The sequence below is a fragment of the Perissodus microlepis genome, chromosome 18 (genome assembly GCF_051167445.1).
Source record: "Perissodus microlepis isolate ML-2025 ecotype Zambia chromosome 18, ASM5116744v1, whole genome shotgun sequence".
In the NCBI taxonomy this organism is placed as follows: Eukaryota; Metazoa; Chordata; class Actinopteri; order Cichliformes; family Cichlidae; genus Perissodus; species Perissodus microlepis.
Genome location: NC_140478.1, coordinates 30,703,267 through 30,719,544, shown reverse-complemented (window position 1 = coordinate 30,719,544; position 16,278 = coordinate 30,703,267). Strand labels below are relative to the sequence as shown.

Below are 16,278 nucleotides of genomic sequence, written 5' to 3'. Positions count from 1 at the left end.
GTAATAAACAATTAAATGACAGAGATGGTCCTGCTTTTTTCACTATGGGCTATGGAAATAGCAATTTTATATGTCCACAATAAAATCAATAATAAAAATAGAAAATTTTCTGTGAATTAACAAAAATGCTCCACTTTACAATTACAGGATCGTCTGGCCAATCAGCTATCAGAATTTTCTGTAATTTTACACATTTATTTCTCACAGTTTAGGCCCAATGAGTCACTGCTTTTACTTTTACTACAACAGGGTTTCTTTGTCATATAGACATGTTGTTGAACTCAGTCTTCTTTTTCTTATACTGACATGTGTCAGAGAAGAAACGTGTAGTTAAACATCTTCACACTGACAGAAATGGTAATTTAATCATCTGAGCTGTACATGGCCCACGATGTAAAATGAGTTGCCTGCCTTAGCACACACCATTTATATATTTTCTGGACTGTGATTTCCTGTTGTGTTCAATAAACATATGAAAACTAAAAAGACTAAAATAGTGCATTACTAATAGTCAGATCGGATTTGTTTACGATTAAGATCAACATGTTATCGCTGCAGAAATCCTGAAATCATTTTGAAGGCTTCAGAAGTTCTAGTGAACGCATGTTTGTGATGCATATAAAGTCTGATTGCATCACAGAGATACCTGATGTAATTTCCAACCTATAAAACCTAAAGACGTAGATTCAGTGTTACTTTCTAAGCTTGCTTGAGGATAGCTTGAGATAAGTTTAGAATCACTAGATACTCTGTCAGTCGAACAATGAAATATGGCTTAACTGACCTTTTTTTTTTTTTTATCACATTCACAAATGTACTTTCACTTTTTAATTTCTTCTTCTACAATAGTCCTAACGCTGCATTAAATTGTTTGTTCAAATGCTACGATGTAACAATAACGTATCAGCCTCATTGGCAGGTGTGACTCTGATGTGTCTGGAGTGCATTTGAAAAAAATTGCATTGCACAGAATCCTCAAGTCAATTTCGTACGTTTTATTACTGTTCCACCATTTATACAAGTACATATAATTTTGAATGCATCAATTTCCATATCATCTTTTTGTTTGTTTGTCTGAACGTGTGGTGTGGAAGTAGCAGTGATGAAACATGGGATGAAAATATCAACTGTAGTTGCCATGGATGCAGACTGAAAAATTATTATTATTTTTTCCACTTGACCAAAAAGACAGGACTACAGGTTCACCCAACCACGGACATGCAAGTTACTGAGTCAAGAGAGGAAGAAAAAACTGAGCCAAGTGACAAGCGGCGCTCCTCGAGTGTTTGTTTCTGCTACGGTTTGACGAGTGCTGGGAGGAAAACGCTGAACGTCACATGGATGGAACTGAAAAGTGGCAGATGGATGGCTGAGATGACTAAATATATATATACATATACTTACATACATGCAAAGGTGGAAAGACGAATGTTGGTTTGAATAAGCCAAGCACAATTTTGGGTTGCTGGTACCTTACTTGACTGTTTTGTGCAAAAGCATTTAGCTCAATAAAGTCGTACTACTTCCTCCACTGTGTTCATCATGAAGTACAATCTAAAATCTGAGCTTTCTTGTCCTTCACGTTCTTTCTTCCATCTGTCCTGCTAGTTTTCTTTCACTGTCATTTCTTCCTTTTTCATCTCATATGATAATCATCAAAATGTTTCTACTGTAGTATCAATGATAAAAATCCCTCCTTTGTTTTTCCTGGGCCGGTGTATTCTATTTTCACTTGTTTGCACTGAGAGTGCTGCATAACTGCACTGTGCTAAAGACACAAGCAGCACGACGCACATGCACACAGGTTTAGTACAAGACAGAGATTTGGGTTACACTTAACCAGTGCATTTAAAAGTGATGCTATGGGGTCCTTAAACGTCCACATGTGACAAGTTAGAACTGTCTCAGTATCACCGTAAACCTGGTGCACATGTATGAATCTGAATGGGCTGGTTTTTGCTGGTTGCTGAGAGTTTGAGGATGCTCAGCTCTGTAAAACGCTGTAATGTCACCTTAACTTTTTTAACCAGGTAATTCATTAGTAGCGGAGGATGGGTGGAGTTAACACCATGCCGAACAACCGCCACGTCCTACTCGCACAAGTGATGAACACGAGTGAAAAACCAAGAATGGAGTCAATACCACAACTGCTGCTTTCTAAGCATCCATCTCTGTGCAAGATTACTCCCACTAAAAACCCTTAAAGGTCTCCATACACGCAATTTGAGCCACACTGTGCAATGTGGTTCTAATACACTTGGGTAAGACGTCATATTTGATGCATACTGTTGTTGGCATACCCACTGGATCACGTGCCATTTATGTCTCTTCTACTTTCTTCCATGCTACATTGTCCTCCCCTCGTCCATCGCAACTCAACCTAAGTCTCCCCTTTGCTGGAATCCTAAAGTTTTGCTGTGGATGTTTAGTCCCAAGCTATTTTTGTTTGCAGGACTCCACTGCCATGACCAAAGATATCGTCATGATTCTTTCAAAGTCTCACACTGTTTACGGTTTTACACCAAAGTGTTTTGGCTTTAAAAAAAGTTCCTCAAGCGGTGGAAGCTGGGTGTTTTCAAAAGTGTGCTTGGTGTTTACAGTAAAAATAAATTTGGGTGGAGACATCTATTAATATTGCTAGTTTTTAATGTATCAAAGGTGTACTTTAGTACTTTTCCTTCCACCACTGCACAGATGTACATACATGTAACCTATATTTCCAAACAGTAAAGGAAAATGCACGAATGGCGATAATGACTAAATCAGAGGCTCCCTTCCATGTGCAAGGCCTTTCCATCCAGCCTTAGAAACATGGACCATATTACACTGAATTGGTTGCTGATGGCTCTGATCGTTTGCTGAAATCCTGCGTCCTGCCTGTTCTTCAGTGGTATCAGACTGTTAGTGGTGGAAAGCTACACTGATTCAAAACCCAGTAAATCAGACCTGGGTCAAACAGCATTGTGAGCGCTCTCGCTTAAGGCCTTTTCACTGGTTTGATACCAAAAAGGTGAGGTTTGCTCAACAGGGCAGACTGCTTTAGTGCTGTAAGGTTTTCTCTGGTAGGCCCATTAAACTTGAATATTGAATATGAAACGGCTCTACTAGTTGGATAGTGTCTTTTTTACCGTAATTTGGTTTACTGACAAAGGAAATGTTGGTGTCAGGAGATTGTATGTGAGCATGTAACAATTTTATTTCAAAGTAAAAGAATCCACTGTTGACTTTTTCCTTTCAGAAACATATTGTGCTGCTCATACTTGAATCGAAAGTGTGTCTTGCAGTCAGTTTTACGCCCTTTTACTTTCGCTAAGGAAATGATTTGTCTTCCAGACAATCACAGGATGTTTGAGTGCCAGTCTAGTCTATTTAGGTTACAAACGCACAACTGAGCATTCACTAACTGAGCTCTACCCATGAAGGAGCAAACATCACCTTCTTGGTATTTTAAGCAAGTTCAAACAACCTCTAAGATGTGACCGTACTGTCTACTTCACCCAGGTCAGCAAAAGATATGTCTTTTCAAACAAACAAAAAAAACGTATACGATAATTTTTACTCTAATTTGTCTTCAGATTTTGCTCGAGGACGAGAGGCTTCCATTGAACTTTCTAAGAACATTTTAGAGATCGTTTCAGCGAGGCTTTGCAGATTATCTAAGCAATACAAATGTTAAAAAACCCACTTAGTTTACTAACAATATAGCTAAGGGTTTCAGTACAAAATGTAGAAGTTTATCTGAAAAATCCTACAACTGTTTAATGTCTAATGTTGTCTTTTTCTCTGCAAAGCCCACCTTTACCAACCTTGCGAAATGCCTTAGAAAGCCTGAAAATTCCCAGCCCTCGCAATGAATCTCCAAGTAAAAGCTCTTCAAAGAAAGTGGGATCTTTTTAGAGAGAAAAATAGGAAGCAACACAACCCGACAATACCACACACAATCACGCACGACCACAACCACGACTCCACAGCACTGAAAAGCTGGAGGTACCAGGCCAGAGCCAAAATCACAATATTCTGACGAGGAGGATGAGAGGAAGAGGGAGAGCCGAAGAGGGGACAGATTCGACTTGAGTCCAGCTGGTAAGGTGTTTTCTTAACCTCTCCCCTTCCCTCCATCAGAACCCCAAAATTTAGACGTCCACAGATCGAATGCAGGAGCCTTCTGTGGGCTGACGTGGGAATCAGGCCAAACTTTGTGGGACTGTATGAGCGAGAGGAATGGCGGATAAATGGCGAGGCGTATGGCCGACATACACTCGTATCAAAGTTCAAATACTACAGCAGAAAAAAAATAGAAATAAAACATAACAATAATAATAGCAATAATCATCTGCAGCGGTGGGAAACTTCTCCAGGTGGTTGCTTCAGTCCTCCTCGATCAACAAATCTTCATCATTACAATTATTATTATTATTGTTGTTATTATCATAATATGGGTGGACTAGTAAATTTCTTTCTTTTTTAATCTTCATCGTTGTTGAGTTAGGTAATTTATTTCTTCATTTCCGAAAAGTGGCTGTCCATTAATCTTGAACTGCTACGGTTTGATCCTTGCTTGGTGCCTCTGTGGCGTTTGCCTCCTTGGGAGGTTCGGCGGCTGGTGTTGAACTAGGAGCAGGGGTGGCCTCCTTTGCCGGGGCGGGAGCTGCCGCTGCCTCTGTAGGCTTGGGGTCGGGGGAGGCAGCGGGGGCCGCTTCGGCTTTGGCTGCTGGTGCCGCAGGGGCCTCAGTCTTTTTGGCGTCGGCCTCATCTTTGCTCTCGGCTGCAGGGGTGGGTGCCGCGGCCTTAGCCTCGGCTTCCTTCGCTGCCGGGGCCGATTCTTTGGCCGGGGCAGGGGCGGCTGGTTTCTCCTCGACCTTGGCGGGCTCTGCGCTCTTGGGCGCCTCCGTTTTCGGCTCAGCGTTGGCGGCAGGTTTCTCTGCCTCCTTTGCGGCAGGAGCTGCGTTCTTTTCCTCCTCTTTGGGTGCCGCGGCATCAGCTGCTGGCGCCTCCTTGGCTGCCGTGTCATTAGCTACCTCCTTAGCATCACCGGCAGCTGGAGCCCCGTCCTTGTTGTCTTTCGGTGCTTCGCTCTCCTCTGCTGAGGCCCCCTCTGCTTTGGCATCCTTGTCTTTAGCCTTGTCATCGTTTACACTGTACCCCTTCTTCTTTTTGCTGAGCTTGCCTCCCATTTTGTATCACTGGCCTCTGAAAGAGAAGGAAAAAATAAGACTTTTAGTAAAAGTAGATATTATATCACAGAGAATGCATTTGGGTGAAAATGCATTAAAGCTATAGCAAAATGTACTAACAGCATGTCAAACAACCGCTATGGCATTCTGTCTGAGACGTATGTGTGTTGTGTTGGAGAGATATCGCCTTAAGTTAAAACTAGGCTGGGTTGCACTGTCATGTAATACCATGTTGAAACACTAGGAGGTGCAACGAGTCACATTCCCCAGAAATCCAAAATCATGCGCAGGCTAGTTTTAGCTCAATGTTTGTGCACTAACAGGAACCACAGAACTGCAAATGGAAGAAGCATGGATCTGGATCATATTAATGAGAGGTGTGAATGAGTGGGAACCCAAACCCTAACCCTGTAGTGTTGGAAGGCATATAATCAAAGACCTGGAAGGGAAATATGAGGTGTGTAGATGCATTGATTGACCAGCCAAAGACCGGAAGTTAGATCAGATTCACATTTACTTTTTAATTGGAGTTTTTATTTTTAGCATTGAAATTTCAAATATTTAAATTTTCTGAAACTACATTTGTTTGGCATGTGGCTAAAATGCAATCTAACCTGAGTCCCAAGAGGTTTGCCAGAATCGGGTGGACATTGAGAGGTTATGAGCTAATCTTTATAAGCTATTGGCCACTGAAAGGTTGTTGCTTTGTTGCACCATCAGTCTTCACTTTTTATTTGAGACAAAAAGTGCAAAATCTGGACCGTGTAATGTGTATGCAGAACCCATGCATTTCTGGAAAACCAGCTCTCAAATTACATTTTTAATGCATTCTTTCAGCATGACCCACATGCCCCCCAGAGAGAAGCACAGCATGATCTTTTCGTTTTCCACATATTAGAACAGAGAAAAAACTAGAAGAAGTAATAGTCATCGGAATAATTGATGTTCACTGTAAGAAAAATGCAGAAGCCTTTAAACTACAAGTCCAAAAAAGAGACCTCGCTCATGTATTCCATCATCCTGGACAACAGAGAGTAGGCACATCTAGTTTCTCCGCTTTCAGATCAGGAACATCTAATTATAAGTGCACAAAAGAGCTTTCAAAGCTCAGATGCCAGCAGTAAGAGGAAATTCAAATAAGTTACTGAGACAACACTCAAATCAAACAGTCTCTTAAGTTCCTCAAATGGCCGCCGAACATGGCTTGGTTGATGGGAAAGACTATTTTTGCAGAGAAGTAGACATAAAAAAGATCTGTGTTGCTGTTTTAGTGTGCAGAATGAGATTTCTGGGGTTAAATCTTCTCAGTGCAGAGATCCTATGGGTAGTGATAAAGCGAGAGAACCGATACCAAGTAGGAGTTTCTGTAATTCTGATTAACACGAATTAGCCATACAAGTTCTGCAGTATGTCTCCCACCTGACTGAAATGTTTTCAGTCTTTAGAATGACCAATCAGTTCATTAGCCTCATATCACCAGTAGGCACACTCCTCAACCTTCTAGCCGCCTGAGTAAGATGTTATCATCCTAGTGGCTCCATGTTGTAGTGATTAATGCATGCACCTTACTCATGGCAGACAGATCCCTGGTTTAAGACCAGGGAGAGACACAAACCCAGCCTCAGGGGGTCACGAGACAGTATGCTCCTGGTGCTGATCCCAAGACCGGAGTAATGGAAAGGTTGTGTCGGGAAGGGCAGCCAGTGACAAATCAGACAAGTCAATCTGTCCCCTGTGCTGACTTCGGAAATAAGTGATCAGCTAAAAGTTAACTCTTTGTAGGATGTAATAATAAAAAAAGATTCTTGAAAATATAGTTTTGAAACATCCTCAATACCTGGAGAAGAAGCTGTCATCTTTTCTTAAACCCAACCAACCCAAAACCCGATGCAAGATACTGGATGTCAAACCTAATGTAACACAAGTTAAATCCAACAGATGAGCCTTGAGAAAACTATAAACACTGCCTCATATTACAGCTCCTGCATATGAATCAAATGATAACAGCCTCAAAAGAAGGTCACCAACTACTGGTGCAGCACTTTTTTTCCCGATAACAATTCATAATGCGAATACAATATTGGTTGATAATGTATGAAATGGGTTATCTGTCCTTGATCATGTATCTCATGAAAATTAATGATAATAGAATAATAAATAGCACCTGGTAGAGAATTTCTTTCGTTATTTTCTGTCATATATCTCATCCCAACAGTGGATTAATTTGAAAACATGGTCAAAACTTCAATGTAATCCTTTTTAATAAAGCCTGACCCCCTGCCACCTTTAAGATGAATCTTTGGGGCAACAAAACTGGCTGATGAACGTTTTCAAACCCAGCATTTCTACATTCAAGTTATTCATGAATAAATGAAAATCTCAAATAGTACTGCAGGAAATTCTATCATCAGGATGGAATATTTCCTTGAAATACTCAACCAGGATGTGAAGCACACAGGGAATCTATAAAAAAGGCTGGTTTGGAGCGCTGTAAATCACCAGTCACTAAGCAGGCAGAGAAATGTGTGTGTGCAGGCTCAGTACACACTCCCACCCCCATAGACACACACACCTGCAGATTCCTGGCTCAGTCTTTCAGTTGAAGATTTTTTTCACGAGTGTCACCATCTGCCTGCTTCATAGGGGAGAGGACTTCAATGCCACAATGAATCAAGCTTATTAGGAGCAAAGGATCAAAGATGGAACCGTGTCGGATAAGATCCCTCTACGCCGATGATTAAAATAGAGAAAAAGAAAGTCGTAATTTTATTAAGCTATTCTTCTTAAAGCAGTTTGAATTCATCAGTGTATGTGAAATATGCAATTCAGCTGCCTTACCAACAAGGTAACGGATAAAGATCACCATCTTAAAAACTTAAATCAAGAGGCTATGTTACGTTACGTGTGCAGAAGTTTGCGTTGCCTTTTGAGTTTTACCTCCAGCAGAATGTTTTTGAATTGGCTGAGCAATAAAAAAACCCCCAAATAATTCTTTTCTTTTTAAATGATAAAAAAAACTGCCCTCTGTTAATGAATGTCTCAAATGGGGCCATGTTGACGGACCGACTTCACAAGACCTTTTTATTATTCCTCAGTTATGTGGTTAACGCCAAGGCGTCCTCTTTGTGCTGCCACTTGTAAAAGTGTGAAATCTGTCAAAACGGCTCTGAACGCAGACGTGACCTTTTCCTCCCAAACAAACCCGACCACTGAGAGACTCTGCCGGCTACTCACAAATTTGCCCTGCGAACGGGGCCGAGCTGACGGTGAATCCACTCAAAATGCTAATCGCCTTGTCGCCACTGACTAAATTACTCCACTATTCACGCAATGCTCCTGCGGGCGTCCAACAGTTGGCATCTGCCAGGGCCGCCGTTCCTGCCGCAGCTTTATACGACCCACAATGCAAGTCTCTGTGCCGCATCACATCATTTGACTCCCGGCTTGCGCTGCCAGTACAATGACTCATGATCATCAGGCAAACAATGGCTATTCACACAAAAGGCACGCTTTCTCACTGCTGGGCGTGTGGTTTTAGTATTTGAAGAGCTGGGGCAGGGTTGAGACAACCAGGAGAAAAGGCCCCCAGCTGACAAAAGACTTAATTTAACCTGCACACTGCAGTCACAGAAGCACAAAAGCAAGTGTGAATGGTCCGTTATGACCTTCCAACATGGCTTTGTGTGGACAATAACGTCAGTGCTTAGGAAAGGTGGCCACTTCTATCTTAGTGGCGTGAAAGGAAGTAAAAAATGAGCAACTAGAAGGCAGAGAGCAAAGGTCCAAAAAACACTGGACAAACTTCCAAGCCACACATAAAAAGAGAATCCTTTGTTATCTTTATCAGTTCATCTTTACGCCGATTCCTTGACCTTTTATTTCACACTCTGCAAGGATTTGGAATCAAGTATCTCAATCCACTTAGACACACTTTCATTGTTACGGTTGTAAGAAGCTAATCTTCTAACTATGGAAATCCCTGATCTCATCACTGTGAAATCGCTTCTTGTGCTCTGACCAGGGTTGATCTGCATTTCCAAATTTCATAACTGTGTTTCGAGATGAGAGAGACTTCACTGGCTTAACTGAAAATGTGTTTAATAGGTGAAACTTTAACCTTTGCGACAGACTAAAAACGCGACAGGGAAGTGAAGGGTACTCACTACATCTGGGGACTCCTACAGTCGCTCAACAAATTGCCATCATTGGATTCTTTTATCTTTGCCCAACAGGAGTCATCCCAGGACTCTGAATAATCTGATGATCCTTCATGACCAAGAGTGGGGAGTTAAAAACTCATTTTTAACAGGAAGAAGCCTCATGCAGGGGACGGCCATATGCCGCAGATGGTTGGGTGAGGGGAAAGGGAAGAGTGTAATTTTACTCTCAAGTTACTGGAACTGTTCAGTCTTCGCCACTGTACATTTGTTTCCAGAAGATGCTGACAAACAGCAAAAAAAGGCTTTCAAGCTCAGCTAAAGTCAAATTAAAGACACTATTGAAATCCCATAAAAGACCCGCATTCAGCATGTTTAAAAAGCAGCCCGTAGAGACCTCAGCGAACGTCGATGCATCTTTCTAAGGTCCATTTATTCTTCCTGAGACTGCACACACCCAAGATTAACACACCTGCGCGTTTCTTCTTCTACTATTCCCCACTGTGTTCAGCAGTTGCCTCCTTTAGCCACAGACTCTCCAATCCCTCAGCCTCTCGAGCTGCTGAGTTAACAATACCCACGATTGATTACAGCAGCGGCGCACGGCGAAAAAGCATTTAAAGATTAGTGACGATCATGTCCGTGTCTGGCGAGTCAAAAAGGTGGCAGAGAGGTTTAGGATGAGCAGAAGTCCCTGAAGGAGCAGATGGCTGAGCTTCTCCAGCTCTCACCATCTCTGGCGAGTCATCTGTCACGCCCACACATCGACACCACTGCTCAGCTCTGCTCCACTTTTTCTCTGCATCATCGCTCCAGCCTCCACTTTTCTCCACATCTTTGCTCCTTTATGCTTCAGCTACAGTCTCCACATAATGCCACCTGGATCAGACATGTATAAAATGTGGCAGTTCTAAAGAGATACTGTATCTACTAAATATCTGAAGTCCCTCTTTTGTCCCTCCGGTCCAGCAGATGGCGGTCTCCAGGAGGTCCCAGGGTCTCCGTGAATCCGCGCCCTGAGAGCAGCAGTGAACCTGCCGGCCTGGCAGGTTCTGCGTTCCTGCCATCCAAGATGACACGTTAAAGGTTAAAGCTGTCACTGTCCGACGCCCCGTCCTGCTCGGACACTCACTCTGCTGGGAAATCAGCTTGACAGCAGAAAACAGGAAGAACTGCAGGAGCACTAATGGCAGTTTGGTGTTTTTAACCTTTTATTAAAGTGAAGAAAATGAACTTTTTTGTGCAGGATGAAGGACAAGAATGGCTAAGGTACAAAAAAAAGTACAGTAGTCCCCATTAAATAGATACCACTAATTCCCCTCATGTTATGAACTTGTTTCCTTGTATTCCTTCGAATGTTTTATCTCTTACATTTCATTAAAAGTTCAAAGAATTCTGAAAATTTCTGTTTTACGTTAGTCAATTTTTGCTTTGTGATTCATTAAATGTCTTATTTATTAATTTGTTTATTATTTCATTTTTATCCTCTGCAGTTTATTTGTAGTTCTGGCCCTCTACAGAATATTTTATTCATTTTTTTATTTTATTTTATGTACACTGAAGCTAATCAGATGATGCAAAAAAAATCCTATAAATTAGATACCGTATGTGACACAAAAGGAAAAAAAAACTGACTCTAAGGAGAAAAATGCATTGTAGTGATTGCATCACTTGCTGTTTTTCCAGTGAAACTGACATTGAGGACACAGTTTTGGTTTCACAGGACACACTGACAGAGATAGCATCCTCTCCCTGAGGACAATAACAGCAGCTTCTCGTCCTATGTCACACTGACCTCCATTTTAAAACAGTTCTGCGCCATCAGACTGAACAGATCTACGAGTATGTAACAAGCTGCTGCAGCTATCTAATTCAGCCGGACTGCTGTGGATTTAGACTCTGTTACTGCTCGTTCAGTCAGACTTTTATTCCCGCCCATGCTACTTTTTTTGTGCCGACAGAAACCTTCTGTAGGGGGTCAAGGGTCGTAATTTTTACTATAATTTGTCACTGGTCCAACAAATGCCCAACAACAGTTTGAGAAATGGGTGGTTTAGGTGAAGTATCGGCCATGTGTGTTCATGAATAAATTTTACACAAATGTAACACTATAATTCATAACACAGGCCTGAGCACTGCCTCCCGCTGCCATCCAGCTTGCTGATTTATAATGACTGATTCACCAATCTGCAGCAGGAGAGTGCAGGAGGCTGAGCGGACAGGCAGAAAAACTGGAGCAGAAAATTTGGCCCAATCACACACACAGACACAAATAAATGAAAAAAAAAAAAGCTCTCTGCGCTGAGATGGAAGAAAGAGAAGGGAGTGGAGGATGCCGGGAGTGCACAGTCAGAGGAGCCTGAGTCGAGGTATTCAAGTAGCTGAAGTGACAGATTGGAGTCCATGACGAGGGTTTTAAGAGACAAAATTTTCACATTGCACCGATACGATTTTCCCACAGCACTGGGCTATTTTAAAAGCTCAGTACCCCAGATCTTGACGAGCACTTCCACATTCGAGTTAAAGATGTTGCAAAAGTATGTTCTCCCTTCACTCCCACCACACGCTCTGCTCTTTTATTTCAGCCTGAATGGACTGAATTTGCACTAGCGAGCACAACGTGTGTCAAAGCTACAGCAGGACCAGCGGCTACGGCTATTTTTGTCCAACAGTAAACACTTTTCATTTTACTGTAGCTTCCAGCTGTGTGGTTATTTTCATGTGTCTGAGGGAAAATTAAAAAATAATGTTCAAAGGTGCTACATATAGAGAATATATATGAAATATAAGATGTGTTTATTCTAAGTTCTACGAAACTAGTCGAGTTAGCTTCGGTATACTGCTTAATGAAATATTTTTCTATATGAAGACATTAAACAATTAATTGTTTAATAGAACAGATAGAAAGACAACAGCACTCATACAAGGTACATGTTGGACTCTCCAACAACACCGTAAAGTGCATGACAGTAAAAAGTGCAATTTGATAGTCCTTTACAAAAGTGACCATGCACACTCATTTATGAGTAAAGCAGTGCTTGAATGTCTGATGAGCAAGTATTTTAAAACTGCATTCTTTCTAATGGCCAACAGAGGGTACGACGTCTGCTTTCAAGGACTTGTGGTTGTATAAGTCTATACAGTCTTCTTTGTTCTGTGACCTCAGTAAATACTTTCCTAATGGATTTATGGGCTCAACCTGTACTATATAGCCAACATAAAGTTCACGTTGTAAACTACAGTCCCGATTGTATTACAATAAAACAGTTCTAACGATTTCAAACACCTAGATCACACTCTGAAAAACTTAGGACCAATTAGTGACATCTTTGTTTAAACAATCTATGAAAAGAACTACAGATACAGTAAAATAGTAAAAGAAAAGTACAAGTCATAACCAAGATTATCCTAGCACACTAAGACTAAAGTAATACAAGGTCTACTGAAGTTTTTGGTTAAATGAAAGTAAAAGTTAAACTAGAGTTGAGATAAAACTAACTAATAGAAACAATTTTGCTTTAATTTCTTTAAAAAAAACTTGTGTAAGAACTTTCGAGCAAATATACACCTGTATGCTGATGATACTGTCATTAATACTCATGCTCACTTCGTACATGCCTTTGACATGAGATACACTGTAGCAGGTGACTTTGGGTGAAAGTCTTTATTCTGTAATAAACGTATTTAAGACAGACATGTATCTTATAATTCCAAATTAAAATGATAACTGCAAAACCCAATTAAAGTTTACTAAAAGAGGAATTACTGCTTATTCTAACTTCTGTAATTGAGCCACTGTTTATTTTGTCAGCAGAGAGTGGATCATTTGGGGTTTTAAAGTGAGGCAGGATCCGATCTAAACAAAGTCGTCACTTTGTTCTGGAGAGCAGTTTAATTACCCAGAGTACACACAAACTGTCCACTGCTTATTCTGGCCTCAGGCTGAAGACATGCACACAAACATGTGCATTGAAACAAATGATAAACACACATGCGCAGGCATGAATAAACACACACTCACATTCAGTCCTGTTTAGACAATCAATCCTCAAATTGACAGAGCTTGAGAAAACTCCTGGGCTGGAAATGGTTATTGATCAGTGCAGTGGGACCACAGAGGGCCGCTGTGTGTTCAGCTGCTGCTTATGAGTCAGAGGACGCACTCAGTGGAGATTAAAGCCAGCGAGACGCTTTGAGACGCTTCTTACCGAGACGTTTAATACTGAATACAAAATCCATCCCGACGCTTTGTTGGCTGCGGAGGAAAGCAACGGCAGACAAAACAAAACAGAACTGAAAGCGATTATGTCCATCTCTGTGGATTAAGTGGCATTTTGCTCTGCTAAATCCTCTCCTCCTCAGATGTTCACATGACCTCCATGTCTGCAAAAGCTGGCGCAAGTTTGTGTGGAAGGGAAGCGACTCGTCACAAATTCTCTGCTTGTCACATTCCTGCACATTTCAAACAGTTGGATTCGAATGATGACCTTGGAAACAGTCAGATGTTATTTTTCATGAATCTACAAATGAAAATTATTCTTTTCAAAATGCATGATTGAATGTGTTCACAACACTGAGCTGAGTCTCAGAGATCTTTGTCTTGAACTGGAAAGATTTGAGAACCTTGATGATCCGACCATCACCTATGAGGAAGCACCTAGCAGCAGTGGGGAGGAAGACTCCCTTTTAGTAGGAAGAGATCTCTGGCAAAACAAACCTCAGAGAGCCATGGGAGAGAGGCTGGAAGGGGTGTCGGACCTATAAAAAAAACCTGGCTAACTGTTTTGTAATTTGTTTTACAAAAGTGACCCTGTCTTAACTGGTGCATCGATTACAGTATCAACCATACGAGCTGTATTTTTGGTCATTCCCTTGTGATTTACTCCTCTGTAGAAATAAAAAGGGAGCCCGGGAGAGATAAAAGAAAAACTGCAGCTTCATTTGCTGCTGATGGAAAGAAATATCAGAAGCAGCAAATAAAATAAAGCCTGCAGGCTTGTCTTATGAGCACAGTTATTTCCCTGTTTCTGTTTTTGATTTCTTTTCTCATTTCATTCTAAGAAACTATAATACAGACTTGTCCTTTCTGCATGCACCGACCTGTAATAATTTTGTCATTCCATCCTGATGTACTGTGAAACGTGGCAAAGCCCCTGGCCTTGTTTCTCCTGTAAAACATTGAAAAGATTTTACTGCTGTGTGACACATCCAGGTCAGCCTCTCAGGCTCTGTTAAGTGATGAAACAGGTGCTACCAAAGTCTCAGCGGCTCCAGCAAATTACCCACAGCTCTCTGTAATACATACATTTACCAATCAAGACAGCTGATGTAACCACAATTTCTGTTTAGTCACTTCCTGTTTTATTTTGGAACCCAAGTGCTTGATTGCATTTGACCTTTTAATTCTTCTGCTGTTTTTCAAAGTTTGCCGTTCCATTTCATTCACCAACTGTCAGCGGTGACCCAATCAACCTCCCCCCCAGATATACTCTCCCCATTTCCCCTTGTCACTTACCAGATTGTCTGGTGTCCCTCAGAGTCAAGCTATCAATTAACTGCCAAGTTTGCAGCCTTTTCTCCCCTCTGTTTGGAAAGTGTTACTTTCCATGAGTTTCTAGTCAACGCTCCCTGAGAACGACCTTTTGTCTTTTTCTGGACTTCGCTCTTTCCCCAACGCTTGTCTGTACATTGACTGATAACCTGTAGGTCATTTGATTAAAGGTTTGGTTTGAATGAAAGGCTTTAGTGGCATTTAACCAAAAGCTCATGAATAATTCTGGCATTTTTTTGTTAGCCTCATACCTTTCTGATTTTTTGAATTGGTACACCCCTGCAAGATCACTGAGGTCTGTGGATCAAATGCTCCGAGCTGTCCCGAGGTCCAGATTAAAGCACAGAGGAGACCAGGCCTTTGCTGTGACTGCTCCCAAACTGGAGAACAAACTGCCCCTTCCCATCAGGACCTCCCCAATATTAAATATTTCACATCTTTAATTCTCACAGCTTTTCTTTGTTTTTGGCTAAAATACAAACCGGTCAGGAGAGTCGATTCAAATGAAATCTTGACATGGGTACCTCAAAAAAAATGTCATTTATTGCTTTTCTAACAAATTCCAGTTCAGTAAATCTATGTTCTTGGATGTGCTTTACAAAGACATCATGCTGCGTTGCAGATAAAAGAATGATTCCCACTCTTGTCCTCAAAGAGAGGAATGCAGCTAATTAATTTAACTGTGTTACTCTCTGTTAGCAGATACTTGAAGCCACGGTGTTGGAACTGGCATAGGTTATGTCAGTGCGTCCCGTAATGTGGAAACTCCATCTTTTCTAGCAGTGAGTGAGGCACAGCTTGTTGTTTGTGTCTCATCATCATCTGATTTCCTTTCGTACCCGCTTTGACCTGACTTTGATCATTTGTAAAGTTGTTGCTTTTACACTTTTCACCTCTGTCAGACGCACTGCTCTCAGAAATGATTTGTGTTGCAGTACTGCCACAGGAGGCAGCCAAAATGACTCAGACACAGCTGCTGATTATAGAGTAGAAAAACAAGTCATATCGCTGCAAGAGTATGACAGGAATATTTTACAAAAATCTGTCAAGCTATCAAAAACACCAGTAGTTTTTTTGTTTATAATGCGCAGAAAGATAAAACTACTTAAGGCGACAAAGCAGAAATGTACTGTCATAGCCTCTAGCCTGAAGATGTTATGAGGTTATTGAGTGCATAACGGCACATGAACACAGCACTGCACCTGGTTACTGAGGCTGCTTGTAAAAAGAGTCAGTTCCACCAACCCTGTGGTGAGTATGACTGATTGGATTTGTCAGACGCCCTCGCTGCCTTGGCCACTTGCTCTGTTTTCACAGACAGATAAGAGACTTGAGGAGGTCCAAGGACGAAAGACAGCGGCTCGTCACTGAACCCCAAGGCGTGTTTGATATTTAC

The 16,278-nt window shown here is 41.5% G+C and overlaps 1 protein-coding gene across 1 annotated transcript in view; it reads right to left on the bottom strand.

Moving 5' to 3' along the window:
• Positions 1 to 975: 975 nt before the first annotated feature.
• basp1 (brain abundant, membrane attached signal protein 1) overlaps positions 976 to 16,278 on the bottom strand; it is a 47,597-nt gene continuing 32,294 nt past the window's right edge. The window contains exon 2 of the mRNA XM_084913762.1: positions 976 to 5,190. Within this exon, the coding sequence (XP_084769888.1) occupies positions 4,527 to 5,174 (648 nt within the window). The 5' untranslated portion in view covers positions 5,175 to 5,190 and the 3' untranslated portion in view covers positions 976 to 4,526. The remainder of the gene's footprint in view (positions 5,191 to 16,278) is intronic.